General features: G+C 53.6%; 1 protein-coding gene across 8 annotated transcripts in view; it reads right to left on the minus strand.

Annotated features, from left to right (window-relative positions):
• Positions 1-319: 319 nt before the first annotated feature.
• The window catches only part of SYNJ2 (synaptojanin 2), an 82,821-nt gene continuing 56,863 nt past the window's right edge, over positions 320-26,277 (minus strand). For 6 of the 8 annotated variants that reach the window (XM_053668720.1, XM_037126078.2, XM_053668723.1 and 3 more), the window contains 16 exons: positions 24,174-24,365; positions 22,377-22,458; positions 21,529-21,669; positions 19,872-20,064; positions 17,577-17,735; positions 15,690-15,846; positions 14,611-14,728; positions 12,701-12,919; positions 12,514-12,592; positions 11,866-12,034; positions 11,249-11,419; positions 8,918-9,049; positions 7,248-7,360; positions 6,033-6,141; positions 4,136-4,287; positions 320-2,132 (listed from right to left, as the gene is read on the minus strand). In XM_053668720.1, the coding sequence (XP_053524695.1) occupies positions 1,419-2,132; positions 4,136-4,287; positions 6,033-6,141; positions 7,248-7,360; positions 8,918-9,049; positions 11,249-11,419; positions 11,866-12,034; positions 12,514-12,592; positions 12,701-12,919; positions 14,611-14,728; positions 15,690-15,846; positions 17,577-17,735; positions 19,872-20,064; positions 21,529-21,669; positions 22,377-22,458; positions 24,174-24,365 (2,900 nt within the window). In that variant the 3' untranslated portion in view covers positions 320-1,418. Of the gene's footprint in view, positions 2,133-3,554; positions 3,705-4,135; positions 4,288-6,032; positions 6,142-7,247; positions 7,361-8,917; positions 9,050-11,248; positions 11,420-11,865; positions 12,035-12,513; positions 12,593-12,700; positions 12,920-14,610; positions 14,729-15,689; positions 15,847-17,576; positions 17,736-19,871; positions 20,065-21,528; positions 21,670-22,376; positions 22,459-24,173; positions 24,366-26,277 lie in introns of all 8 variants that reach the window. The other 2 variants (XM_053668722.1, XM_053668721.1) reach the window with 2 other exon arrangements.

The following is a 26,277-nucleotide window of genomic DNA, read 5'->3' on the forward strand; positions in this document are numbered from 1 at the left end:
GAAATGAGACAATGGGTGGCTTTGTTTTGTCTCCAGTGCCGGATCTAAGTGATCTGCAGTGTGTCTTGTGAGTGGCAGTGAGAGATGATTCTGAAAACACAGAGGTCTGGGTAATAGAGAGAGAGCGGGACCCCCAGCAAGATGGTCGCTGCGGCCGTGACATCGGCGTTGCGTACAGGAGTTCCCTGGTAGCAGCAGGAATGACAGTCAGGGGACGCAGTGAGCTCTTGTCCATCAACTACTTACCAGCAAAACTATAGCTCCAAATGATACTCTAGACCGTAGAGTGTTATTTTTAAAGTGCAGGACAGTATGGTGATATCTTTTAAAATGATTTAATAGGTGAGACTGGGGTTGGAGACATACAGAAAAAACATAGGTAGAAGATAAACCTAACAATATATAGAGAGAAGCAAACCCAGAAATGCTTGTTCTGGGGTTTCTGATAAAAGGGACACGTGGTGCTTTCCCTCCTGAAGCTGCGGCCAGGCAGCCCGGAAGCAGATATTGATGGTGTTATAACAATGAGGACCAACATCAGCGCCAGGGTGTCTCCCCGTTTGTGCCCTCCCCAGGTATGCGACATAAGGGAGGAGAAGGACTCACAAGTTTCCTTTAAGGGGATGGATGGAGTGCAAAACCCGGTTGACGTGGCGCCCCAGGGCGCAGGACGGTACCAGTTCATGGGGCACACACGTCTGAGACAGGACGCAAAAGTCTTGAGCGGGTTTAAGCTCAGGTGAAGCTAATGGCAAATGCTCCAGAACTCAAAGAGTGTGGACACCGTCTCCCGCACGGTCAAGGTTAACACCCGTGTACGTAAGTGAACTCAAGGGCTCACACGGGGCATGGACAGCCCGGTCGCGTGGTTGACCTGTGTGTGCTGCTGCTCTGACTTTTTAAAACCTGGTGTCGAGTGGCCAGGGCAAGCTCTTCCTGGTCCCAACCACCTCTCGCTGTTACCCTCACTTGATGCGTCGACCTCCAGGTGGCGCACTGAAAAACCATTCCAACCCCAGAAGTGCAGACAGAATTAAAAAACATCGCGTACACACACGCACACCGAACAGCCATTTAAAACGCAATGGGAGGGAACTTCTTAGCCATCCTCGGCCAACTCCCTTTTCTCAAATCCACACACTGACCCTAACGGGCAGTCTCCCGTACTCCTGAGAGGGAACTTGAAATGCCAAGTCTGGAATGAAACACTTCTCGGTGGCTGAGGAGTCATCTTGCTGAATAGGAGACAGGACTCTTGTACACGGCACAAGAGTGACAGAGGTGTGGGTCTGTTCTAAGTGCGCCCTAAACAGGGGGCGCTTTTGACCGGGGCGTCGGGGCCCAGGGGCCTGTCTCCACGAAGCGATGCCTGAGGGAAGAAGGTGCACACTCCACAGAGCGCCGTCCACGGCTCCCACTCAGGTTTCCGCCAGCGGGTCAAACACCTCTAGCACTGTCCTCTTGTCCTTGTCACCAACGGCCGCCCAGTGACTGAAGTCTTTTCGCGTGTGCTCTGGTGGAGGCTCCTCGGCAGCCGAGCCGCCGGGTTGCGGGGGTGCTGTGTGCACCCTTCCGAGGTTCCCGCTCCTCGGGTCCAGGGGCTCACGGCTCTTGGAGAGCCAGGTGTTATTCAACAGGTTCGGGTGGTGGAGAAGGCTCCAGAAGGGGTCCTGGCAATCACCCGGAAGGGAGGCTGCCTCTGGCTTTGGCTCCTTGGGGCCACTGGCCTCGGGGCTTGCAGCTGATGAAGGGCCTGGGAAAGCTGGCTGTGGAAGGAGTGCGCCACGGTCAGGCTGGGGTGTGGGGGGGCCCTCGCTGCTGAGCCCCTGGAGGAGCTGGCTGTGCGTCTGCAGAACCTGCAGGTGGAAGGCCGCGGGGGCAGACTTCTTCCTCCTCGGGGGCACCGGGGGCACAAGGGGTGGGACTTCCAGAAGGGAAGCCACGCCAGGGGCCTCATCCTCTGCTGGCTTTTCAACGTTGGGCCCCCTCTCAGCACCTTTCCCAGGATGCAGTGTTCTTGGTTTGGGAACAGGAGGGACTGCCACGAGAGGAGGGGCTTCAGGGCTTGTCTCAGGGGGCCCGATTGTGAAATGAACAGTCTGCTGCCCCGGTGGTTCTTCTGGCGATGTGGGCTGAGAAAAGGCACAACAAATAAGTAAGTAGCCGACGGGGGGTGGGGAGGGAGGTGAGAACTCAGCACTCGGAGGGTGTCAGCCAGGAGCAAGGAGGGGCGAAGCGGAACATTCTAGCAAATTTGAGATTTGAGAATGTCGGGGATGCAGAAGTGCGGCCAGGTATGAAAGAGCACGGCAGAAGCACACACACACACTGATCAGGGCGAACCAGCAGGTCCAAAGCAATGCGAGAGGGAACTTGAAAACCAGGCCCACAGTGAACGATCTGAGACAGGTTTTCCTTTGTCACCTTAGGCAATGGGGTAATTCGCTCTCCTTATTAAAAGCAGACCACTCCGAATCTCTCCACCTGAGGCCTCAGCTTTCGTAATTCACACAGAAGTCACGTACTGTGTATAATGTGCACTCCTGTTTTTGGCCCAAATTTTCAGAAAGAAAATCTTTCATTTTGATTTTTTAATTCAGTTATTTATTTATATTTAGATACTTGTATTTTGATTATAAAGGAATTTTAGCATTTATTTTGACCATAGGGTATAAGAAATTTTATGTAACAAATAACTACATAACATGAGAACAGATACAAGGTATTTCAAGTACTACCCATGTATAATAAGCATCCTTATTTTTCCCCTCAAAAATCTAGGCAGCCCTGACTCATGTGGCTCAGTGGATTGAGCGCCGGACTGCAAACCCAAGGGTCACTGGTTTGATTCCCAGTCAGGGTACATGCCTGGGTGGTAGGCCAGGTCTCCAGTAGGGGGTGCACAAGAGACCATCACATATTGGTGTTTCTATCCCTCTCTTCCTCCCTACCTTCCCCTCTCTCTAAATTTAAATTTAAAAAAATTTAAAAGACAAAGTGAAATTGTTTTAAAAAATTGGGCAAAAAAGTGTGCACTATACATAGCAAAATATTGTATGTTCCAGTATTAGGCCAATTGAAGGATTAATGGATACCCTTGTTCCTTGAATCTTGATATGTAGATATAGAAGAATGGAAAATTTTGCAGAGACTCTTTACTTCCTTGGTTCTAATTCAAAACCATCCCAAAGACAAAAACGGCACAGTACAGCATAGGAAGCTTTTGTACCAAAAATGGCTACTATGTAACAGCTTCAAGCCTTTCAGTGTTTGTTTGTGTTGGTTCTTTGGGAAACAACAGCACACACAGTCCCTTCTCCAGCAGCCTCTGCTTGCTGCTCTGGTGCAGCCAGCTGGGAAAAGGAATTGGTTTCTGCACCTGGCTTTTAAGAGAGAAGATGAAACGAGTACATAGGAAAAGGAGGAAGACGACAGATGCAAGGAGCCAAGGCGGATGGAGGAGACAGCGAGGTAAGAACGCGGTGCCCAGGACGCGGCTCACTCGCCCGCCGGCGGAAAAGCAGCACTCATCTGTCGTGACCAGCCAGGGTTACCGAGTGTCCGGCACCAGAACACTGAGGTCAAACGGAAGATCCAGATGCCTCTAGAGGTGCCAGTCTCTGGGCCGCTACTGTCCTGACAAACTCATGTCTCTGAAGCAGCAAGCAAGGCTGAGAAGCTTGAGAGCGAGAGCAGAACACAATCTGCAAGAAAAGTCGTGGCGAGAAGAGCTGTGGCCCCCAGCATCCGAGGCCAGCACTGCTCACCTAGGAGACGGTTAGTGTTCTTCTAAAGCAAACAATGCCTGTCCACGTGAAACTGTGTGCACACGACAGACCACACACACACACGGGAGGGACTGGAGCGCCTGGACTCAGGCAGTTAGTTCTCATGGGGCTCAACCAGGATGCACAGAAAGTGTGACACCTCCAAGCTGCTCCTGCTGTGGTGAAACCTTCCTTGTTTTTCCACTCAGTGGGAGCCAGGCACTCGGAGGAGAAGCAAGTGCCAAGCGTCCCTCAAGGAGGGGCCATAGCAGGGGCCCGTGACTGTTTATGGAGAGACAGACTCAGCAGAGACGTGACTCTCATCTAACACAGCTCGGGAGTGAGAGGTTGATGAGACCATTTCTTACCTTCCCGGTCCTCCTCAAGGTTGGCTTCTTGATGGCGGGGACTCTGGGTGCTGGCCGACGGGGCAGGGGCGCAGCCACCCCTGCTGTGGGCTCTGGTTTGGAAGACCCCTGGTCCCTCAGGGTTGTGGCATCTGGGGCTTCTCCTGGGGCGCCTGAAACATGCAAGTACGTGTCAGAAGTGTGCAGTTTGCTGTGTGATGTGATCTTTACGCAGGCGACAGCCTGAGGATACTTTACTAAAGCCGTGTTTTCTTATTTCTTAAAATGTTTGAGGGTTGTCAGGACAACCAGCTAGGTTTCGCCCCCAGCTTCTCATGCCCCACTTCCCAACAGGGATGGTGAACCGAGTCCATGGGTGGTTTGGGTGGGGGTCAGTGACGCTCTGGCATCACACACAAAAGCTTGTGGGTATGTGCGTTTCTCACGGGAGATGATCTGAAACTCTTCAAAATCTCAGGGCCCATGACCAAGGGAAGGTTAAGTTCAGACTCCAGGCTGATTTCAAACCTCAACCCTCTTCTAACCTCTACATCCACAGAGTTTTCTTTAAAAAAACAGCATTACGATTCACATACCATAAAATATACCCTTTGAAAGATTACAATTAGTGGTTTTTAGTGGATTCACAAAGGTCTGCAGCCCTCACCATGTCTGATTCCAGACTGTCTGCAGCACAAAGGAGCTCCATAGGTGCCCAGAGCCCTGGCTCCCCATCCCCTCCTCTGTCCAGTCCTGCAAACACCGTAACTTTCTGTCTCTGAAGATCTGCCTATTCTGTGTACTTCATATCAATAGAATGTGAGCATATGTGTGTACACACAACACACTATTTTCACGGTTCACCCACAGTATAGCATGTATTAGTATTCTATTCTTTTATACTGCTGAATAATATCCTGCTGTATGGACATTTGAGTGGTCATATACAAACTGTAGTTATAGTTTAAAATAAAAAATAAGTATTTATTTTAAAATAAATTTAAATAGGCCCTGGTTGGTGTGGCTCAGTAGATTAAGTGCTGGACTGTGAACCAAAGGGTCACTGGTTCGATTCCCAGTCAGGGCGCATGCCTGGGTTGCAGGCCGGTTCCCCAGTAGGGGGCATGAGAGAGACAACCACACATCGATGTTTCTCTCCCTGTCTCCCTCCCTTACCCTCTTTCTAAAAACAAATAAATACAATCTTTAACAAAATAAACTAAAATAAATTTAAGGAAGAAACCACTTGTGATGATGTCGTCCTGCAAGTGTTTTGCTCCCTCACCACTGACGCCCTCCTTCGATGCTACGTGGAAACTCCAAATCGGTGAGACATCCCGACTAAACCCAGACCAGGTGACGGGGTTGCAGGCGGCTTTTCGGAGGCGTGAGCTCTCCTTTCCAAAATCACAAGTTAGTTACAGTGACTCTGAATGCACGAAGGAGATTCAGGGTAAAACGTGGTTAATGTGGTTTAAGTGAAGTAACAGCAGTGGAACTGACAGGCCGTGTGCCTGCCAGCAAAGCACCCACAACTGCCGGCGGCTCCGAAGTGGATTTTATGTCTCGAACATGGATGTGTTTGTTCCCAGCGACCTCTTCTAACTGCAGAATGAGTTAGTGCCCGGGGCATTCACCTTTTCTAAAATCCACTTTTGCTTATTTCAATCTCTGTCTTAAGTGCTGCCTAATAATCCCAGGATTCCTTTTATATACATACTGAATCTGACACACCTAACTTTACGTGGACAATAAATCTTACTAGTGGACTTTTACGAAATGTCGCTAATGGGTGCTTTCATTGAATACTGCCTTAGGGAAAAAAAAGTTACTTTCTCTTCCCAGCACTTTTAGGAGGAAGATGAAAAGGAAAGGGGAGCAGGTTTTTCTCCCCGGGATCACAGCCCAGGACACCTACCTCCTCTAGCTTCCAGGAGGCAGCGGATGGCTGCTTCCGCCTCCTGAGCGTTGGTGGTCTTGATCTGCTTGACGTTGTAGGGTTTACTTATGCCAGTCCTAGCCTTGGGCTTGAGGACAGAACGAGGAAGAAAAGCGTGTTAATGCCGGTGGGAAAATAGCCGCGCCCGGCCAGTTCACCGACCCTTGATGTGTGCCCAGGAAGGATTTCCATCAGACAGTGATTAAAACCCAGTCCCGTCTGAGCCTGTTTTCCCCGAGGCACGGACACTCCAAGAAGAGGTGACAGTGTTTAGGGCAGGGGCCCTTGTTGCCCTAGGTGGGCGTTCTCAGGCTTTTGCAATGTGGACAAGCCATCCATCCACTTTATTTCAAGAACCAGGAAAGAGCCACAAAGCACATCAAACTCGGCCCAGCTGAGTCATGAAAACACCTTCCAGGTATGTTTACTTGAAAGTGCCTTTTCCACCTCTTCACCCAAAGCTCTGGGTCCCCTTTGATGACCTGCCTTCTTCCCTGTAAACCACAGAGGAGTCATCAGCCCCCTGCTCCTGCTGCAGCTAAGTGAGCACCAGACTCAAGCTCTCTGCACCCTCCTGGGCTACGCCAGCTTCTGCCCAGCACCTGGCTTCTCCGCCCTCACCTCGGTCCCTTTGACCTTCATTACAGCCTTGCAGCTCAGTGCCATTCTCCGGGAACTCTCCACTGCCCAAACCACACCAATCTAATTATTACTACTGCCTACGGCGTTATTCGGGCCCATTGGAGCTTTTTTAAAGCCTTTTCTCTCAGCTAACTTGAGTGCAGGATGCTCATAATTTTATCCAGACAATGGATCTAAATTTTTCCTGTTTCCCCTTCTACCAAGCACTGCTCTACACACCAAGGTCAAAGTCGGGCATCGGAAGAGAGAGAAGCAGGTGAGCCTAGAAACCAACAATCCTGCCTTGCAGGGAGGGACACTTGGATTTTTTCACCAACATGATTCCTCTCCAGTGCCCTGCACAGCCATGTCAAAGCTCATAAAAGACCTGCTCCTAAGGTAAGGGGTTCAGGGATGCATTGGTGGGCAGGGGGAGGGTTAAAGAGATGGCCACCGATACATTCGAGGGAAAGGGTCGATCCCGGGTGATTGTAGGGGCTGGGGGGGATCACGGGGCCAACCCTGTGGGGCGGAGACGTCTGGGCTTTGCTTTGAGTGGAGCACAGAACTCACTGCTTGCTGAGGCGCTCCTGGAAGAAGCTTTGCTGTCTGCAAAATCGAGTACTGCCCGTGGGTGCCGGAGGAGATGGACAAGTCCGAGGCCGACTTTTTCACCATGAAGCCCGCTGTGAAACACAAGGACAGGCTTCTCTCAGTGATGTCGCTGACTGCTTCCAGGCAGGTTCCCAGCCAGCCGACAGCAAGGGGCCCAGGAGGCCAGAGAGGCCGGCCGGGTCTGAGCGTGCACGGGCCTGGGGCCTCCACAGGGGCCCCCGAGTGTTTGTGGTTCTCTCACAGCTTCTTCCTGTCAATGGAGATTCTCCGGAAAAGGATTTTCTTTCTTTTTTTGAAAAATTTAATCTTCATTGTATTTCTTTTTCCCATGGCCATTTAGTTCCCTTGGAAAGGCATTATTTCCATGTAAATGTTAACCTGCTGTCCTGGGGGTTCAAACTGGATACAAAGGTCAGTTCATTTTAAGTGGTTTAAAATACACTACTGTTCCTAAGACCAAATTTTTCAGCTGTTGTGAGGACAAGATCTAAAAAACCCTGAAGCAGGGGAATAACCTGATCAATTGTACCTGCAGCTGTTATGAACCAATCCGGGTCTAGAACATTCAATAACAAAGACACTGGACGAAAACACATGACCAAAGAAAAAGGACACCAATTTTGTAAAAAACACAACAATTAAAAATTGCCTAGAAGTGTACATCTACATCATTGTCGGAAGGCTGGGAATCGTTTTCAATAGCTGTTATTTCTAGGTAGTCGGGTGAAATAAAAAACTTAATTATTCATATATATATATTTTTAATTCCCACAAAAATGCATAACATTTAAATTTTTTTACTTGTATTTCATTTTCTGAGTATCAACTCAGGAAAGTGAAAAGCACATGTAAAAACACCATGTGTGTCTGGCCTGCCACTGATCGCTACTGTGACACAGACAGAGCCAAGCCCAATGTGGAAAGGAAGACCTTAGCAAAACCCGTGTCTAATCGTCCCATTTTGGGGGGTGAGAGTGGAGAAGTAAACGGCAGAGGTAACTAGAGCCTGATCGGAAGCACGTCACAACTTTACTTTCCAGTTACTAATGGAAGTTCAATGGGCTAACCATCGTTTTGAGGGGAGCCGGGAGGAGAGGCAGTCTGCGAGGAGACCCGGGCTGGGACGAGCTGGTTGGCAGGTCCCAACGCCAGCAGAGGTCAGGCCTGGACGCAGGAGCAGGAAGACACCCGGTGAGAAGGGGGCATGCGCTCACCCTGCGCTTTGGGGCACCTGGGTTTGCTCAGTGGAGCGAGTTGAGGGGAGAAGATGCTGAAAGCCACTGTGGGGTGGGAGTGGGGAAGACACTAAAAACTGCCCCCGCTTGGCTTGGCTGGGACCCCAGTTTTCTGTTCTCTGGGGTGTGGAGCAGAAAGCAGGCTGAAGAAAGCACAGTGACAGGGGGACCAAGAGCAGCTTCACAAAGGGACCGTTTAACGGGCCGCGAGACACGCAGCTGCATCTCTGATATCGAACGTGTCGTGGGTTTAACCCGAAAGGAGCCCGAGGGGGGCGCAGCGCACTGTGAGCAGCGAAGGTGGGAGGTGATTCGCAGCTGTTTGTTCAGTAGCAGAAAACAGGCGGTTATTAAGCCCAGCCGGCATGTAAGCCCCAAGCAGCGAAATCTTACTTGGAGGGGGGGGTCTCTGCGGTGGGCGAGGCGGCCGAGGCCTATTGGGAACCGACAGAGACCTACTTGGAGAACGGTGGCGGTCCCCAACAGCTTCCAGCTCCTGCTTTAACTCCGCCAGGTCGGCGTCACCTGAGGACATGGCGGAAGGCGGGAGAGGTGAGCGGGGGTCAGGCTCAGGTGTGCACAGAGCCACCTGTAGCAGGAGGAGCCCCTGCAGGACAGCTGGAGTGTCCCCCTGACAGCTGGCGTGGGCGGGGAAGGACACCCAGGGCCTGCTGGGAACATTCCAGGGACCCTCGGCACTGTCTGGTGTCCAGATGCGAGAGACAGAGAAAACTCACAGGGGTGTCCAGCCTCTGGGCATCTCTGGGCCGCACTGGAAGAAGAAGAGTTGTACTTGGGCCACAAATACACTGTGACGTATAATCACACTAAAAATCTCATCATGTTTTGAGTAAATTTATGATTTTGTGTTGGGTCGCATGCGGCCCGTGGGCCTCAGGTGGGACTCCCCTGCTGAAGTGCAGAGAGGCGTGTTTCCTTCTGAAATAATCGACAGGACGTCCACCCCGAGGGGAGGAGACGGCTGAAAACCACAGCCCCCCACTGGGCGGCCCTCACTCTAAAAACGGGGCGACGGCCCGGGAAGCTGAGGATAATGCTACTCCTCTGCCTTGAAGGGCCTGCTGTCCAGTGACGAGCCCCTGGTACGGAGTGTCCCCAAGCACTCAGTGAGTCCCCAACACAGTGGCCCAGGGCCTGCCACTTCACAGGAGTTCACTGTCCTGACCTGTCCTGCCCAAACTGGCTGAAGCTGAGAGCAGCCCGAGGAAGCGGCTGCTGTGTTTTACTGCATGTGCATTCGTCACATCGAAGTTCAGAACAAAGATGTGTGACATTTAAATATTTTGTTTATATACTCAGGAAAATGGAAAATATGCTTAAAAAAACTCTGGCATGCCATGGATCACTATGATGCTGTAAGCCAAGATGCTCTTGGAGATTCTCTCTCACGCATGACGTGGCCCGGCTCATTTCATTTTTGTTCTGACACGCCATCCCTCCAATCCACAGCTGCGCCCCATGCGATCAAAGGCTGAGCTGGGAGAAGTTGGCACTCTTCTCCCAGGGGGTATGTCTGAGCACCCAGAGGGTAAAGACCCCTCGCGCCCACCCAGTGGCTGGGCGGCCCACACAACCAGCTGCTCTCACATCTGCCTCCCCTTGAGCAGTGGCTGGGGTGCTGACCACCTCTGAGGGGCACATCCCTTCAGCCACTCCCAGGGCAGGGCAGGAACCCTCTGGATGAGTAATGACAGAGAGACCAGATGCACGGACAAGGGCTGCTGGTCCTCAACACACCTGGCTGTGCATCCCCATCACCTGGGATTCCCAGCACCCCCACAACCCACACCTCCAGGATGGGGCTTAAAAACCTGTAAGTTCTGGCGGGGCAAGCAGCCGGGCTTCAGACCGGCTTTGGAGCCACTATCTAGCCAGAGGGACTTGGGGGTCTTTGCACCTCTCCCCAGAGCGCACCTTCCCCAGGAAGCACCTTAACTCACTTTCAGCCCTGTTCTCCGTGTTTGCCCCAGTGCAAAGGGTCCTGACACCCGGCTGAGCCTCTGCACCTGCTGGGTACAGTGCACCTCTGACGGGGGACACAAGCTGGCAGCTGCAAGGCACTCGTGGCTGCGGGTGGGCCTGGTGCTGAAACTGTGACCCCTCCCCAGCCCAGGAATGCGTGCAGGTTTGAAACTATTAAAAAAAGTCGCTACACCATATAATGTGGGGCCACGCAGTTCAATCCATATGATCTTCAGTCCCTCTTCAGTCCTCAGTGATATAATGATGCTAATGTGCAGCAGTATCATTAATTACGTATATAAAGTTCCATAATGCACAAAATTACTACTGTGTAACATAATGTCGTAGTAGGTAACAACAGACCCGTGACTCAGGATGCAGACATCGAATGCCTCTTATGGGAGGCAGGATGCTTCTTATCTGAATCAGAAAAGTTTTGGAGAGAAAAAAAAAACCCCAAATGTAAAACCAGTTCAGCACTGTGGCTGTTTGAATACACAGGAGAAGCAGGAATTATGAATCTGGGATATTATAGGGGCACCACGAATCGTAAAAATAACACCAATCACTAGAGAAAATCGGCATGCTGGTAGCTGCCACCTTCCCAGAGCTCAGTGCCTACCACTGGCCGTGACTGCGTCCTGTGCCCTCTCAGGGGGCAAGCGCACTTCACCGTGGCCTTATGCCAGGTGCTGAGACAGAGAGAGGACTTGGTGCTGAGCAAACAAAGGTCCGAGCTACCTTTGTAGGTTGGGTGCTGCTTCTTTTTGGTTAGTGCAGGGGACTTGCTGGGAGGTGCCGCTGCAGGGGAGCCGGAAGCATCGGAAAGGTCGTCCCCCGCCAGGTCACTGTCTGAGACCACAGTCTGGTTTATTTCATCCAAATAGTCTTCGTCGTCTTCGAGAATATCCCCTTGGGGAGCAAGCGAGTCACAGAAACAGTGAGGGTGGAAGGGCCGGCCCTTCCATGGGGGGCTCTGTCTCAACAGCAAGGCCTGCGGCTCATGCAGGGACACCCCGGCACAGCGGCCAGCGGGCCATGGAGCCCCCATGTGAGCAGGACAGGGCCCTAAATCCACCCGTGCCTGGGACGGGGACCAAACCCCAGGCCCTGACATCTCTGAAGCCACTGTTCTCAAGGTGAGGGTCAGCGCCTCCAGGCCTGTTTACCAGGTCATGCATCGCCCTGCCCATGAGTACCGCCCACCTCGTTGCTCAGGAAGTAAACTCACCATCCATGACCATTCCGAGTCCAGGCCTTGGAAGGGCTCTGGACAGTCTCATGCCAGTTTGGAGGATAAGCCCTGCCCACCCACCCATCTCGCCATCCAGCTGAGAAGGCCTCCTGGGCCTGCTCACCTTCCGACTCATAGTCCAAGCTCGTGAAGTCGAAGTTCTCCTCCAGCAGGCAGGAGTTGGCCGTGGGCGACACGGAGGCCACGCTGTCCCGCTTCCGGGCCAGCTCCTCCTGCAGACCTTTGAGCCAGTCCTTGGTCTTCGGCCGGATCTTCACTGCCCTGCCTCTCACCTGCGAGGGACAGTGTGGGCCAAGTGAGCGCGGGGCCAGGCAACCCCCAGGTGCCCAGGGCTGCAGCTCGCTCAGACTCAGGCGTCTGGAGAAGAGCCGAGCGTCCGGACCTCCGGCTGGCATTCGGTCTCGATGAAAGTCGAACTACCACCTTTGCTCTCCGTCCTGTGTGAATGTAAACTCAGGATATGATCAGAGTGGAAGCTAGCTGAGCTGCTGATTCAAAAACACACACTCTAGAGAGAAAGACGGAGGTATGGGTGAAGACGGACCCAGGAACCGGGCAGGAACTGGACTCTAAAACTCGCTCTTTCTCCCAAATTCTACAAGCAACCAGAGCTGGACATAAGACACCTCAACGAAGGTACCAGAGTTAGCCACCAGAGGAAGTGTCCCAGCTCTGCCCTCCGGTGGTGCCCACGTGACCCTGTGAAGACCGTGAAGAAGACCCCACTCCACGGGGGACCAGCGTGACTCACCTTCATCCCGTCCACATCGAGGACGCTGAGAGCCGAGTGACTGTCTGCAAAAGTCACCAGCATCTGCCCTTGGTTGATCCTGGAACAAAGGAAATGGGTCCAGTCAACCCCGAGAGGGACTAGACGGCTCTCCCGGGTCCTCCAGGTCGCCGGCCCCGGAGCCCACGCCCGCCGGGGCAGCAGTCACCTGACAAGAACGATCGTCCCGTAGTTCTCCAAGGTCTGCATGAGTTCTGTGCGCACGTCCTCCGGAAACTCGTTTTGCTCCTCTAAGGTCGGTGACTGAAGGTTGACGACGACGGTGGCGTCCAGGGGGCCCTGGAAAGAGGACACTTCCTCGAACACCCGATCCCGAGCACCTGTGTCCACTTCTTGAACTTCCACCTCCACAATGGCCAGCACAGGTCTGCGTTAGACATGGAGGGAGGACGGGCAACCGTTAACCTGGGACGAGACCGCAGCGCGGCCCCCACCGCGGCCCCACCCCTCCGCTGTGAACAGGGACCGCCTGTGGCTCCCTGCTGTGACCCCCAGAGACACTGCTGCACCCCCAGCCCCAGTCCTGTCCTGGGGCTCCAGCCTTCGTCCTCCCCAACCTCGGTGTTACCCTGACATTTTAAGCGAAGGATGAGGGGAGAGAAAACACAACCAGCCACCAGCGAGGATTTTGCACACACTAATCGCCGGCACTGCTGCGGAGGCAAATAGGTGGGCGTCCATCCTCCCTCTGCTGGCAGGGGGAGGGGGCTATTTGGCAATTTGCATTCAAAATCTCAGAAATGCGTGTCTCTTTTAATCTGAGCTCTAGGACTCTGTTCTAAGGAATGACCAGGGATTCAGACCAAGATTTGTGCACAAGGCTGATCATTACAATGCTGTGGGGAACCATCTAACTTTTCCATAACAGGAACAGTAAGTTATGGCGCAGACGCAGAGGGCTTGCTGAGCGCTCACTAAGCATGGCTCCCACTGTCTGTCCTTCAGGGCCCAGGGCCAAGGTCAGCATGTCCGAGCGGCAGTCCCTGACCACCGGGTGTAGAACAGCACAACCCCTGGTCTGACCCGCCCCCACTGTCTTCTCTTCACAGCACTTATGTCTGTTTACTGTCTGTCTGTCCTCACTAGAAAGTTCCACGAGAGCACGGTTGCCTCTGTTCTCCACTTCCCCTCAGTGCCAGAAAAGGCCCCTCGACAAACAGCCTTCATATGAGTGCTTCTAAGTACACGCACTGAGCCAGCAAACCACAAAGTCCTGTGTCTGAAGATTTCCCAAGGTGCATGTCTAGGTGTGTGTTTTCCACAACAGGTTTCTGAAGAATTACAAGTATCTCAAGATCAAGACCTATGGGCTGACCACCAGCTCTTTTCCTTAATCCATTCCTTGTGAAAGTTGAAATGAATGTGCTCTTTCAGTAGCAATCCCGGGGAGATCAAACCTGCCAACACCCTGAACTGCCATCCCCTGGGTCTTTAAGGGTGGTCTACGAGACGCATGTCCCTCTGTGGCCGGTCCCAGTGCCCAGAGAGCTGACAGAGCTCTGCTGTTGAGGCCCATCCTTAATTAACGCAGGACGCATGAGCCAACCCCACGGCCCAGAGCACTGAAATCCCCGAACCCCTGTGGCATCTGTGAGATGCGAGGAAAAACACTGGTCATCGAGGACTGGGTTGGTTCCAGGGGTGCGTCCACCGTGGGGCCAAACTGTGGCCACAAACGAATGAGCCGGATGTGTAGTATCCATGTAACTGTATCTCAAACATGTCACACAGCAAAAAAGTGAGGTACACAGTGGCATCACCTGTGAGGCTTTAAATGACAAAACACTGTAGGTTGTGTCTCGGGCATTTTCATAAATAGGGTCATTTGTGAGATGGAGCGATGACAGAACACTAACCTGTCAGTTCCTGGTGATGGGTGCGCGGCTATTTGTCCTTCCCTGTGTTTCTCTCTCTCTCTCTCTCTCTCTCTCTCACACACACACACACACACACACACACTCTCTCTCTCTCTCTCTCTCTCTCTCTCCGACGGTGACAGCACCTCGCTCCCCATGGGGACCAGCAGAGGACCGCGTGCCGTGGCGGCGAGGACCGTACCTGTGGTCGGATGCCTGCAGCTCCGCTCGGCCGTAATACCTGAGGGTGCCGGGGGACCAGGTGTGCCTGACCTTGGAGTCAGCATCCAGGTCGTTGTCTAGGAGGTTGACTTCTTCAGCTACTCACAGGATGCCAATCGAGAGACCCACAGACAAGACAGCATTGTATCAACACACGGACACCTACCACGGAGCTCGCACAGCAGGGACCGACCCCACGTGTGTCCGACTTGTTCGCTCTCACCCCTGGGGCTTGAAACCATGCCAAGGTGGCCTTGGACCTGGGGCGCAAACCTCCTCCCACGGGGCTGTCCAAGGCAGTGGACCAGCCCAGCCTGCCTCTCCCCTAGGGGCACAGATGTCACGCTGTGGGGTTTCCATCCCAGGACTCGGGGACACAGCAGGTCTGCAGCCCCCTGTACAGTGGGGGAGGCCGGGGCCAGGAATACAAAGCCTCTCAGTGCCCTGGGGCGACACACATGTGCACGCAGAACAGAGTGGGTCTTTTCCATCTGCAGATGCGTGTTCCTGGCCTTGAAACCTTGGCCCATACCTCACCAGAGAAGTTCAGTTGTCTATGCATCGGTTTATAGGTGGTTTGATTTTACATCAGCCCCACATCCTACCTGGGCATCGCTCAGTGTTCAAGACACACCGAAGCTGATTGATAACAAGCTCTTATCCTTCCCGTGTTCGATTGAAACGGGGGCTTCGGCAGTGAGAGGGTGGTCGCATAGAACGGCCTGGATGACATGCATGTGGGGGTGAGGAGGGCGGGGGCAGGGAAGGGGGACAGCGTGGCTTCTCTCCTGCTCCCTGTCCAGAACCGAAGGCAGACAGGGTGGCAGGGGCACAGCTGTGGTGCAGGGGTGGGGACAGTCAGGCCCAGGTCCAGCTGTAGACCAGTCTCTGGAAAAAGGGCAGAGAGGAGCTCCCCCAAAGCACAACTTCCGAAGCTCAGGGATGACTCAGTGTTGTTTGTGCAACAAAGGGCACTGGGCCGAATCAGCAGGATGTTCTCTCCCCGGGACTGAGCACCTTGCCCCCCTCCAGATCCGGAATCACACATGTCACACAAACCTGTCCTGTCAAAGGGGTGCCTCTTCCTCCACCACAGGACCCGGTCTGTCCAGGCTGGGGTGCGACATTTGTCGCTAGTATCATAGGCAGCGGAGCCGACGTCATACTTGTAGGTGGGTCCAAAATTAATGGTGCCTTCGTGAAAATCCTTGAAGATCTGGCGGGAGAGAAAGAAGTCCTGGGACCACTGCAGCTCCCTGGGTGCCGCACATTACGTACAGAAATGAAAAGGGCCGCTGCTGGGCACTGCACTCCTAACAGTCGCTGACCCTGCGTGGTATTTACGAACATGTGTAAACCTGGACATGCATGTGCCTTTTCACCAGCAACATAGGCCTGTTAGTTCTGCTGCCTGACTCGCACCCCTGAGTCTCCCCCCACCCCCACCCCACCTAGCACAGCGTCTGCTTGTCGGCCCCCCAGGGAGGGCAGGCACAAGGCAAGGGCGCACATTCCGGGCCTGGCCAAGCCCATGCACACCCAGCAAGGCCTTAACTAAACGCACGGAGTAAACAGAAGCCCAGAGCTGCAGGCGCACTCTCCTCTGTCTCCGGGCCTGGTACGTCCCCCCACCTGGCCCCGCTCAGCATCCACGTCGCAGACAGGGTCGAGGGGGGCAGGTGCAGAACACCCAGAGGAACACCTGCACCCGGCTTCCCTACGCTCGTGGGTGACCAGCAGCATTCCCCAAAGGCACTGGCAGTCACCACGCCTCAGCCCAGTCTGTGCGGGTGCTGACAGGCACGACAGACGCCAGTAGCATGAGCTGGAGGCTGGCCGGTGTGACCTTGCAGAAGTGACCACAGGCCCTACAGTTCATTCCTTCCAATTATGTCTCAGCCTTAGGAGGCACTAAAAATTGCACATGGGTCCCGGAGGGGTGGGGAGTGTGCCCTGTTTGAGTCTGGGATGGCATCGTGGCTCTATTACTGACCCAAGTAACTTTGGATGAGTTATGTGACCTTCGCCTCAGTTTTCTTGTCTATAACATGGGTATATCAGCCCCAGCTGGTGTGGCTCAGTGGACTGAGGGCCAGCCTGCGAACCGAAGGGTCGCCTCTTTGATTCCTGGTCAGAGCACATGCCTGGGTTGCACCCCATCAGGTCCCCAGTAGGGGCGTGTGAGAGGCAACAACACATTGCTGTTTTCCTCTCCCTCCCTTCCCATCTGTCTAAAATAAATAAATAAAATGTTTAAAAAGATAAAGTGAAATGGGCATATTAATAATAACCAATTTATAGGAGAGTTTTAAGAGTTAATGATACGAATTGGTGTGTGAACTACATTTTATTAGACATTGGTCTACTGGTTCATGTGCTTACCCACGAGAAACAGAGATACCCAAGGACTGTGAGCAGGGCCTGAAGTGTCCCTCGGTGGCTCAGTGCGTCTGAAGTACAGCAATGCCTACGAGGCTTGCACGTGAGTGTGAGCGGGTGGACTTTTGGACACAAGCCTCTCCATCCTCACACAGCGGGGCGCTCAGAGGCGGGGCCATTCCAAGCCCTGGTGACTCAACTGAGCGCAGCCACTTTCTGGTTTGACAGAGGAAGGGACACCCCCGCCCACCGGGCACAGGCTCTGGTGGTGGCCCCTGCAGCTGGCTGAGGTGCCTGCAGTGTGCTTGCGTAGAGCAATGGCACCCTCTCCCCCCACCACGAGAGGACCCCCAGGCCCAAACATAGCCTGCTTGGAGAGGGGAAGGAAGTGTGTGTCAAGAGACCCTCACATTTCTCCAACGTCGGAGGCCACACACACTTCCTGCAACATCACAACCCTTGTCCAGTCCACTCCTGGAACCTGGTTTGCCGGACAGGAGCACATATGGCAAGGAGACCCTTCCCCACTGGAGTAGCTGCCAAAGTTGCTTCAGAAGCACAACTTACTTTTCCACTGGACTTCTGCAGCTGCAGCTGATCAAATTCCAGAAGTTTCTTCCAGTCTTGGCGTTTCACAAAATAGAAGACTTCTTCGTAAGTGAGATCGATGCGGTAGTTGAAGTCGCCACACCAGAACACGTAGTCGTGAGAAAAGACACTTCTTCCCTGCGTGGTAAAGGAGATCACAGTCACCCCAGCTCGTCTGGTAAGGGGTGGGAGGTGGGGTGGGAGAAAACCACCCCACACAGGGGATAAAAAGATGCATTTCCTTAAAACATTCCTTAGAAGGAGTCTCCTGCTGGAACATCTTACAGTTCACTTAACCCACAAGCTTATTGAGGAACTTTTACACGGCTAACTTTGTAATTTTACGCAGTAGCGTTTTTTCATGGTTTGGAGGCAGCTCCAGCTCTGACCTGGGCACCATGACCACGCTTGGTAATCAGGCCGTTCTCTGCTTTTATGTCTATATCCCAAGACGGATTGCCCAAACATTTCCTGTTGCGAAGATGAGCTTTCAGGAAATAAGTAAAGTGCAACTTCGTAAAACTTCATGGATTTCATTCCTTTTCATCCAGTGACCCCCCTTCCCTGCCTTGCCCAGCCACTCTAACCTGGAAGCCCAGGTCTTCACCCTGCCCCCCACTGAGAATGCCAGCAACAGCAGCTGCTACCCATCAACCGTCTGCCAGGGCTCGGCTCTGTTCTGGGGGTGCACCTCCTCACAGCAGCCCTGGGCAGCACACGCTACTGGCTTTTTTATATTAAAAAAGAAAAAGTTCAGAAAAGCTTGCTGAAGGCTGTACCAGTAGTAGTATGTGACAAAGACAAAATCTGAACTTGGCTCCAAAAATGCGTCTGTCCTACTATTTGGTGCAGCATTTGCGCCCCCCAGTCCATGACGGTCATTGAGGCAGAGGCTGAAATGATCACAGCCACAGAAGACGGCTGTCAGGGCAATGCTGTCACGTAGAACCTTTTGCAGTGCTGGGGCGCATTCTCCTCTGCACCGCCTGAGACGGGAGCCACCAGCCGCTGCAGCCCCTGAGCCCCCCACATGTGGCCAGGGCAACTGAGGGAGTTTTGCTTTATTTCATTTTAATTGATTCATAGCTAAATAGCTATGTGTGGCCAGTGGCCACTCGACTGGACAGTGCAGGTGTAGAGTGTCACCTTACAGGTATGTCCACTACGTCGGCTGTTGAAGAAGGAGCTATATCATGCCTTTTACTTTGAATGTGCCCTTCGAATAGGACATGATTATTCAGAATGTAGTTCAAAACAGCACTTTCTAGTGAAAAGGCTGGGCTTTTTAAAAATTACATCAGACACACAAAGAAAATATGCATAATGACCTACATAGTCTGGAAAATGACACACTGCCAATTTCCAAACTCTTCTGTGTCTTCTTTTATCCAGGAAATAACAACTGCAACAAGGATGACAGCATTTATTAATGAAAACAAAGGAATTTTGCCTAGAGTGTTCCTGCAGCCTAGGAAATGGGATGTCAGTTTTGGGGGATCTGGCCTCCCGTGGAAGAGCCCCGGGACCTCCTCAGTGCTGGTGCAGACACCTGGAGTGGTGGCGAGAACAGCTGGAGTCCATCCTCACAGCTGGGAAACAGGTGGTTAGCACCAGGCTGGGGGTGTGCGGGCTACAAGCTTTCACAGAACAGAGAATGTTCAACTCTGAACTTGAAAAGGAAAACCTGGTGGCTTCAGAATGAAAACCTCTAAATCACCACCAGAGGGCAGCGCAATGCGTGTTATTGGCAACTGTGTGACCAGATGGGCAATTCAGGGCCCCTGAGTCAAACATCCACTATTTTCTAAAATGGGCCATCTTATCGGAGCCACAGCAGGACATGTGCCAGGACTGTGACTCTCAAGAAAACTGAGTCTTGTGCTGTGAGGGTTCAAACATTCCTCATCAGCCTGGACAAAGCTCGGACACAGATTTCCTTCTCCATTCCACATACTTGAATTAGACAGAAAATCAGAAAATGCACATGGAAAGCTCAGGGTACCCGAGGGCACTGGAGAGATGTATGAAGGTGGGGACCAGGCCTCCAGGCCGAACGCCCTGGGCTTGCCTCTGCCGCACCAGCCCAGGTCGCCTCCCTCCTCCAGCACGCAGTCCCCAAGGGCAGGGGCCCTGCTCTGGTGCGCCCCCTCCTCCCCAAAGCGCCTGCCCAGGTGAGCAGCTGAGAACCCCCTCAGGGGGCTGGATGGACGCAGAGGCCGGTGACACGCCCCCCTCGGCACCACCGTGGGCTGCCCCCCCGCCGCCCGAGCTCACCATGGGGAAACTCAGCTTCTGGGTGATCTCCCTGTAGTCCTCGTTCCTCTCCTTCACCTGGGACTGCCCGGCCGTCAGGTGGCTGCACACGAAGCAGAAGCTGGTGCTGTGGAACTGGAAGCGGATGCCCACGGCACCTTTGTTCCCGGCCTTGCCTCCCATGCCCGTCTTCACCGTGTCAATTGCCACGTCCCTGGAATACACAACGAGCACATGCTTCTTAGTGGCTCCAGGGAAACCCGTCTGCGCGGACGGAGAAGAGCCGGGTTGCGGCTCGGAGCATTCCAAAGCCACCGGCTCAGAGCGGTTTGATCGGGTCCTCCCCGCCAAGCCACACAGCGACCAGCATGACTGTCACCGATGCCGTGGTCTCTCCTGACCTCTTCCATGCACTGTCGGCAGCTGCCTCCGGTTGGCAGCCGTGCCTCTGGAGGGCTCTGCACTCACAAAAGCACCCCACAGAGAGGCCCCGAAGCTGCCACCTCCATCCTTGCTTGCCGTTCTGGGTTCTCACTGCCAGCCGAGACAGCGTGGACCCTACCACCAACCTCTCCCCACCTGGCTTCCCTGCAAAGCCTAGGAGATGCCCTCAGGTCATCGCATGTTCAAGGACAGGAAGCATCCAGTTATTTCTGCTGGGCAGGTAGGTGGTTTCAATGCAGACTCCTGACAGCCTTCAAAGGCCAGCTTGTAATGACTGTGAGTGACATGTGAGTACGCAGGTGACCAGACCACAGACTGAAGCACAGGCTGAGGCCACATCTGCTGTAGAGGCTTTCTGCCCAAATCTTGTTTAGATTTCTTTTTATTTATTTTTTAAAGTATGTTGTCTTTTATTTTTTATTTTAGATGTATTTATCTAAATAAATAGGGAGGGAGAGAGGAGGAGAAACATCAATATGTGGTTGCCTCTTGTGCACCCCCTGCTGGGGACCTGGCCCACAACTCAGGCATGTGCCTTGGCTGGAAATTGAACCAGCAACCCTTTGGTTCTCAAGCCAGCATTCAATCCACTGAGCCACATCAGCCAGGGCTAGATTTCTTTTTAAAAGAGGCAAAAGAACTGGCATTTCCTGATGAATTACTCAGCTCTTGGTCAGAGGTTTCCCGTTTTAAATTTCAACAAGGCCTCCCTTTCCTACTGCAGCGTGGAGCTTAGCCATGATGATAGCCATGTATGATAACACTCCTAAAAGGGTTCAGCTTCTGCCCTGGCTGCTGTGGCTCAGTGGATTGAGAGCCGGCCTGTGAATCCAAAGGTCACTGGTTCGATTCCCAGTTCATTCGATTCCCAGTTCAGGGCACATCCCTGGGTTGTAGGCCAGGTCCCCAGTTAGGGGTGTGTAAGATGCAACTGATACAGCACAATATTTCTCTCCTTTCTCCCTTCCTTCCCCTCTCTCTAAAAATAAATAAATAAAATCTTGAAAAAAAAAGACAAAGAGTTCAGCTTCCTATGCCAGAAGGTCCCCATTGTGGGTCTGCTCATTGCCAGACAATATTCTATTCAGCCCGGTTTTTCCTTGGGGTTTGCCTCCATTTATCTGGAAGAATGAATGGCGGGCCAAGATTCCGGTTGCAGGCAGAGGAGGAAGTCAGAACAAAACCCACCAACAACCCCTGCCCCCCCAGACGCTCGGAGACTCAAGGTTCTCACCTGATGAATGGGACGTGGTAGGGGCGCACAAAGATGTAAAGGCAGACGCCCACCAGCTGTGCCGAGGTCAGGAGAATGTACCTGTGCGAGCGCGAGATGGCTTTCTGCAGCTGCTCGCCCCACATCTTCCGGTTGGTGGTGCTGGGAAAGGAGAGCACAGTGGCACCGGTGACCAACGGAGGCAGCGGGTCTGCCCACCTAAAGGCTCCAGCCCTGAGCTCGTCCAGACCAGGCGTGCGGGCAGGCAGTCTGCCTTGCGGGGCCAGGCCTCCAGCGGGCCCCTCGGCTGGCCTGTACTTCCGGCGGTGCCACACGCATCAGAACACACAGTCCCCAGCCCTGCCGCCTGGGGCCCAGCAGGGGACCCTGGCTCTGGGGAGCTCCACAGAGTCAGGTTTTCTTGTTTGTTCAGGAAGTTCCTGAAATGAAGCCGCAGCAGGTCCGGCAAGAAGAGGCCTGGCTGACCTTGTGCCCAGTGGGAATCCGGCGGTGGAGGGAAGAGAGGGACCTCCTCCTGCCCTCCTGCTTTCTCACCTTTCCCCGGAAAGGGGACTCAGCAGCCACACCCTCCAGGCCACCTGCCAGCTCCCAGCAGGAGGCAGCCTGCACACCTGGCCAGGCAGCACCTGAGAGAAGATGCTCCATAACCCACCCTGCTCCCATTCCCTCCGTTAGCAGAGACAGAAGACAGAGGTGAGGGGGGAGGGCAGTCGGCGGTCCCTCCACAGTGAGGGGCACCGGTCGGCAGGTTCGGACACAGGCGGCCGTGGCCCCGCACCTGGCTGGGAAGCTCTGGTTTCAGCGGTTTTCACGTCACTCTTCTGCACCCCTGGCACCTGGCCGCTTACCTGGCATTGACGATATTCCCTGCGCTCAGCTCCACCATCTCTTCGAACCCCACGGCAAAGATGTCGGCTGGGCTGCTATCATCTGGGGACAAGTGGAAGATAAAGGAGTCAGGCCCACCAAAGCTGTGCTGGCTGGGGCTTGGGGCGCCGCGCGGGCCTGTGGGCCCAGGTGTCCCACCGCCCAGGGACCCTCATACAGACCACAGGCCCACCTTCCCTCGGCTCCCACTGTGCACTGGGCCTTTTCCTGTCTACATTCTGGGGCACGTGACTGCACCTCACAGGGGTCACGAAGCACCAACCAGAGGCCACACGTGGAAGTCCCGCTGCTGGGGCATCTCAGCATCCCCCCAGCCAGACCCCAGGTGAGAGGGGAGGGCACTGCCTCATGCTGGTCTGAGCTCTGCCAGTACTTCTCTGGGCTGGGCCCACCTTTCAAGGCTAAGGGCTGACTGGGTGGTCCTGCCCTGGGGGCTCAGAGAAGGGAAAACAAGCCCCACTGTGGGCTGTGAGCTGGAGCTCCGGTGACATCTGCTGAAGATGCTCCTGGCTCACAGGAAACGGAGCAGAGGGTTCCTTCTGTACCCTCCGACAGGGACCCTGCAGCCACTGGCCGCCCACTTCCCGCTGACACTCAGTGGCCGGCCCCGCAGGAGCGTGTAATCCCGCCCCTCCCCCAACTCCCACTCCGCCCCAAACACCAGGTTATCGGCTTGCTCACCTGCTGGCCACGCCGCCCAGCCAGGAACCTCAAGCCTAACTGGCATAGAGTTTCCTTCCTTCCTTTCTTTCTTTTTAAAAGAAAAAACACTGTTCCTCTAATTTGCTGGGCAACTGTCACCACAGCTCCTTCTCGCTCATGAACGTGGCAAGTTTTAGCAGGACCCCTGGTGAGCCCTCTGTCCCGTAAAGCCCCTGCACAGTGAGAGCCAGCTCATGGTCGGCACCCACCCTATTTCTGCAGGCAAGTGAAGACCAGCCATTTTAGTGAAAGTGGGGGGAGTCTCTTGGGCCCAGGGGGTGCTCATGCTCTCGGCATGTACAGGGCCTGCCGGGAGGGGGGCAGTCAGAATGGTCACCGAGTCCCCGTGACCCCACACTGTGGACTCGAGCTACCCTGTCCCCGCTCAAGGCAGTAAGGGGGTGCTAACTGTGTCTGCCACCGTGGGGAAGGGACCTGCGGACACGTGGCTCAGAGAACAGGATCTCCAGCCTGTTGCAGAACCCAAGGAAGCCAGAGGGAGCAAGGCAATGGGGTTAACAGGAGAAAATGGACTTAGTCTTCAACTCCTGAGTTCTGAGGCCCTTCATTGTTACCTAGCAAGACCTGAGACAAAGGGTGGGCTGTCAAATCTGGAATTACTTCCTCCTTAAAAGGAACACAAGTTCACGACAACCTGAAGTGGCCGTCCACAAAGACTCAAAGTCAGTTGGGGCAAGGCCAGAACAGGTGTCCTTGGCCAGTAGGGACGTGACCCCTGGCCTGGCTCTTCCAGAAGGCAGCTCGCCCTCCTCAGACAAAAAATTCTAAAAGTCAAAACCGAGAACCGCAAAACCTGCCTGTGTGAGGAGGGAAGACAGATTGGCTGCTTTGATGACCTTGTCAAAGGTTTGGACAAGAGAACGCCTCAGTTAATTGGCTAGGTGGGTTCTGGAAAGGTAGAGAGCATGGGGCTTTTCATATCCCGAAGGAGGGGGAACGCAACACCGAATTTCACAAGTGGGCCACCGCTGGGAAGGCCAGCCCACGGGCTCCACTGAACTGGCTTTGTTTCTGCAGAGGCCCCCCGCACTCACCCTGGGGCTCGGCGGCGCCGGAAAGCCTGGGCGCATCCAGCAGCCAGTCGGCCAGCTCGGCCGTCCCCAGGAGGTTGCTCCGGAACTGCTTCCCGCCGTTCACGTTCCAGGTCCCCATGGCGATTCGGATCTGCTTGAAGTTCGTGAACTCCGACTGGCGCTCCAGCATGGCTCTCAGGATCCTGGGAGTCACTGTGGGGGCACACAGAGGGGCGTCTGCTTGCGTTCCACCAGCCCCCGGGGCTTCCAGAAACACAGACAGGGTCTCCGTCTGTAGGAGACGGCTGCCTGTGCCGCTAACATGGGCTGTGGTGGGAAGAGGATGCCCCGTTGTGGCACATTGGCCATGGAGTCCTGAAGATGCAGGACTAGGGAGCCCCGGTCTACTCCTGTTCCCCAGCCAGGTCACAGCCTCTCACCCACTCAGTATCCCTTCCACGACCTGGGGGGGGGGGTGAGTGAGGAGGCACTACAATGCACTGTGTTTTAAATAAATAAAAACTTAAATATCTTACTCCCATCTCACATTCTCCACCTTCCATCCTGCACGCCCGACATGTTCTGTCTGAACCTAGTCTCAGGTTTAAAAAACCGTTACATTCATCCCTCCCTGTATTGAGGTTCACTTATTGTGGCTTCACTGTATCTCAGATTTAAAATCCGTGACACAGTGAAGCCGCAATAAGTGAACCGCGATATAACGAGAGATGACCATATAACTTCACTGATGAGTTACCCATGTAGAATTTTATAAGTTGTTAAGATTACGTAGGTTTAAGAGTGTAGAAAGTGTTTAAGAGCATATGAAGTGTTTATAAGAGTGTGGAAAAGGTTAATAAGGGAGTGGGAAAGGTTTATAGGAGCGTAGGAAGGGTTTATAAAGCCTTAACATATATATAAATAATAAAATGAATATAACGCCGCTACCTCTTGGATTTTCATCTATTGCGGGGGTCTCTGGGACATAACTCCTGAGACAGGTGAGGGATCACTGTGCTCTGAACCGCGCCCCTCCCTAGCTCTCCGAAATACGTTCCCCTCTCTAGCTGGTGACTCAACCCAGATCTAAATCGTCTCTTCCTTGCTGCCACACAGGACTCACTGTCCTGCTCAGTGCTCCTTCTGGCTTTCCTGGGCCGCCCTCCTTCCCAGGAGGGGGACAGATGCAAATGCCACCCGGGGGAGAGTGGAAGTAGAAAAGGGGTATGAAACCATCTTAAACACGGGCAAATTAATTTTCTGACAACAACAAAACTTTCTAAAACAGAACATAAGATTCGTATGAGGATAAATGCCCCATCTCCCCTTCTCCTCCTATAATTTTATAGGCTGTAGGAGATGAGATGCTACCAAAACTTTCCCAAAGAAGCCTCTAGCTCACTTATTTGTGCAATCTAACCCCCCCAAAAAAACCCACAAAATTACCTGCAAAGCCGTAGATACAAACTCACAGAACAGACTGGCGGCTGCCAGAGGTGGGGCTGGGGGTATGTGGGTGAACGGAGTCAAAAACTAGAAGACAAATGAGCCCTGGTGGTGTCACATGCAATATGGTGACGTCTCTGTGACAGTTGCTAAGAGTAGATCTTAGCAGTTTTCGTCACAAGAAAAACATGTTTGCACTTCCATGTGGTGACGAGTGTTAAGCAGGCAGACTGTGGAGACCTTTCCTGATACCTGTAAACACTGAACCATTGTGTTGCACGCCTGAAACTATTCCAACGTGTCAATTATATCCTACTTTTTAAGAAGCAGGGGACTTCCGCCAAGATGGAGGTGTAGGTGGAACCACCTTGCTTCTGTGCACAACGAAATCTAAGAACAACTATTTTTAACAACAAAAAACACAACCAAGCCACACAGAAAATCGACAATACAGAGTCCAAAGACAACGAAATGCTCGGCTAAACCGGTAAGAGGAGCGAAGCCAGCAGCGGAGCAGGTTGGGGAAAAAAAAAACCCCCGAACGGGTGGTGCGCGAGCAGCCGAAGGTGCAGATCGCGGGCTGGCTACGGGAGCACAAAGGGAAGAGGCGCGGCGGGCTGTCTGCGGTCGGTCGCGCATCTGTGTGCGGATAAACCAGTGAGGAGGGGAGCCTGCCCGG

The sequence above is a fragment of the Artibeus jamaicensis genome, unplaced genomic scaffold (genome assembly GCF_021234435.1).
Source record: "Artibeus jamaicensis isolate MK-2021 breed Jamaican fruit bat unplaced genomic scaffold, CSHL_Jam_final contig_497, whole genome shotgun sequence".
In the NCBI taxonomy this organism is placed as follows: Eukaryota; Metazoa; Chordata; class Mammalia; order Chiroptera; family Phyllostomidae; genus Artibeus; species Artibeus jamaicensis.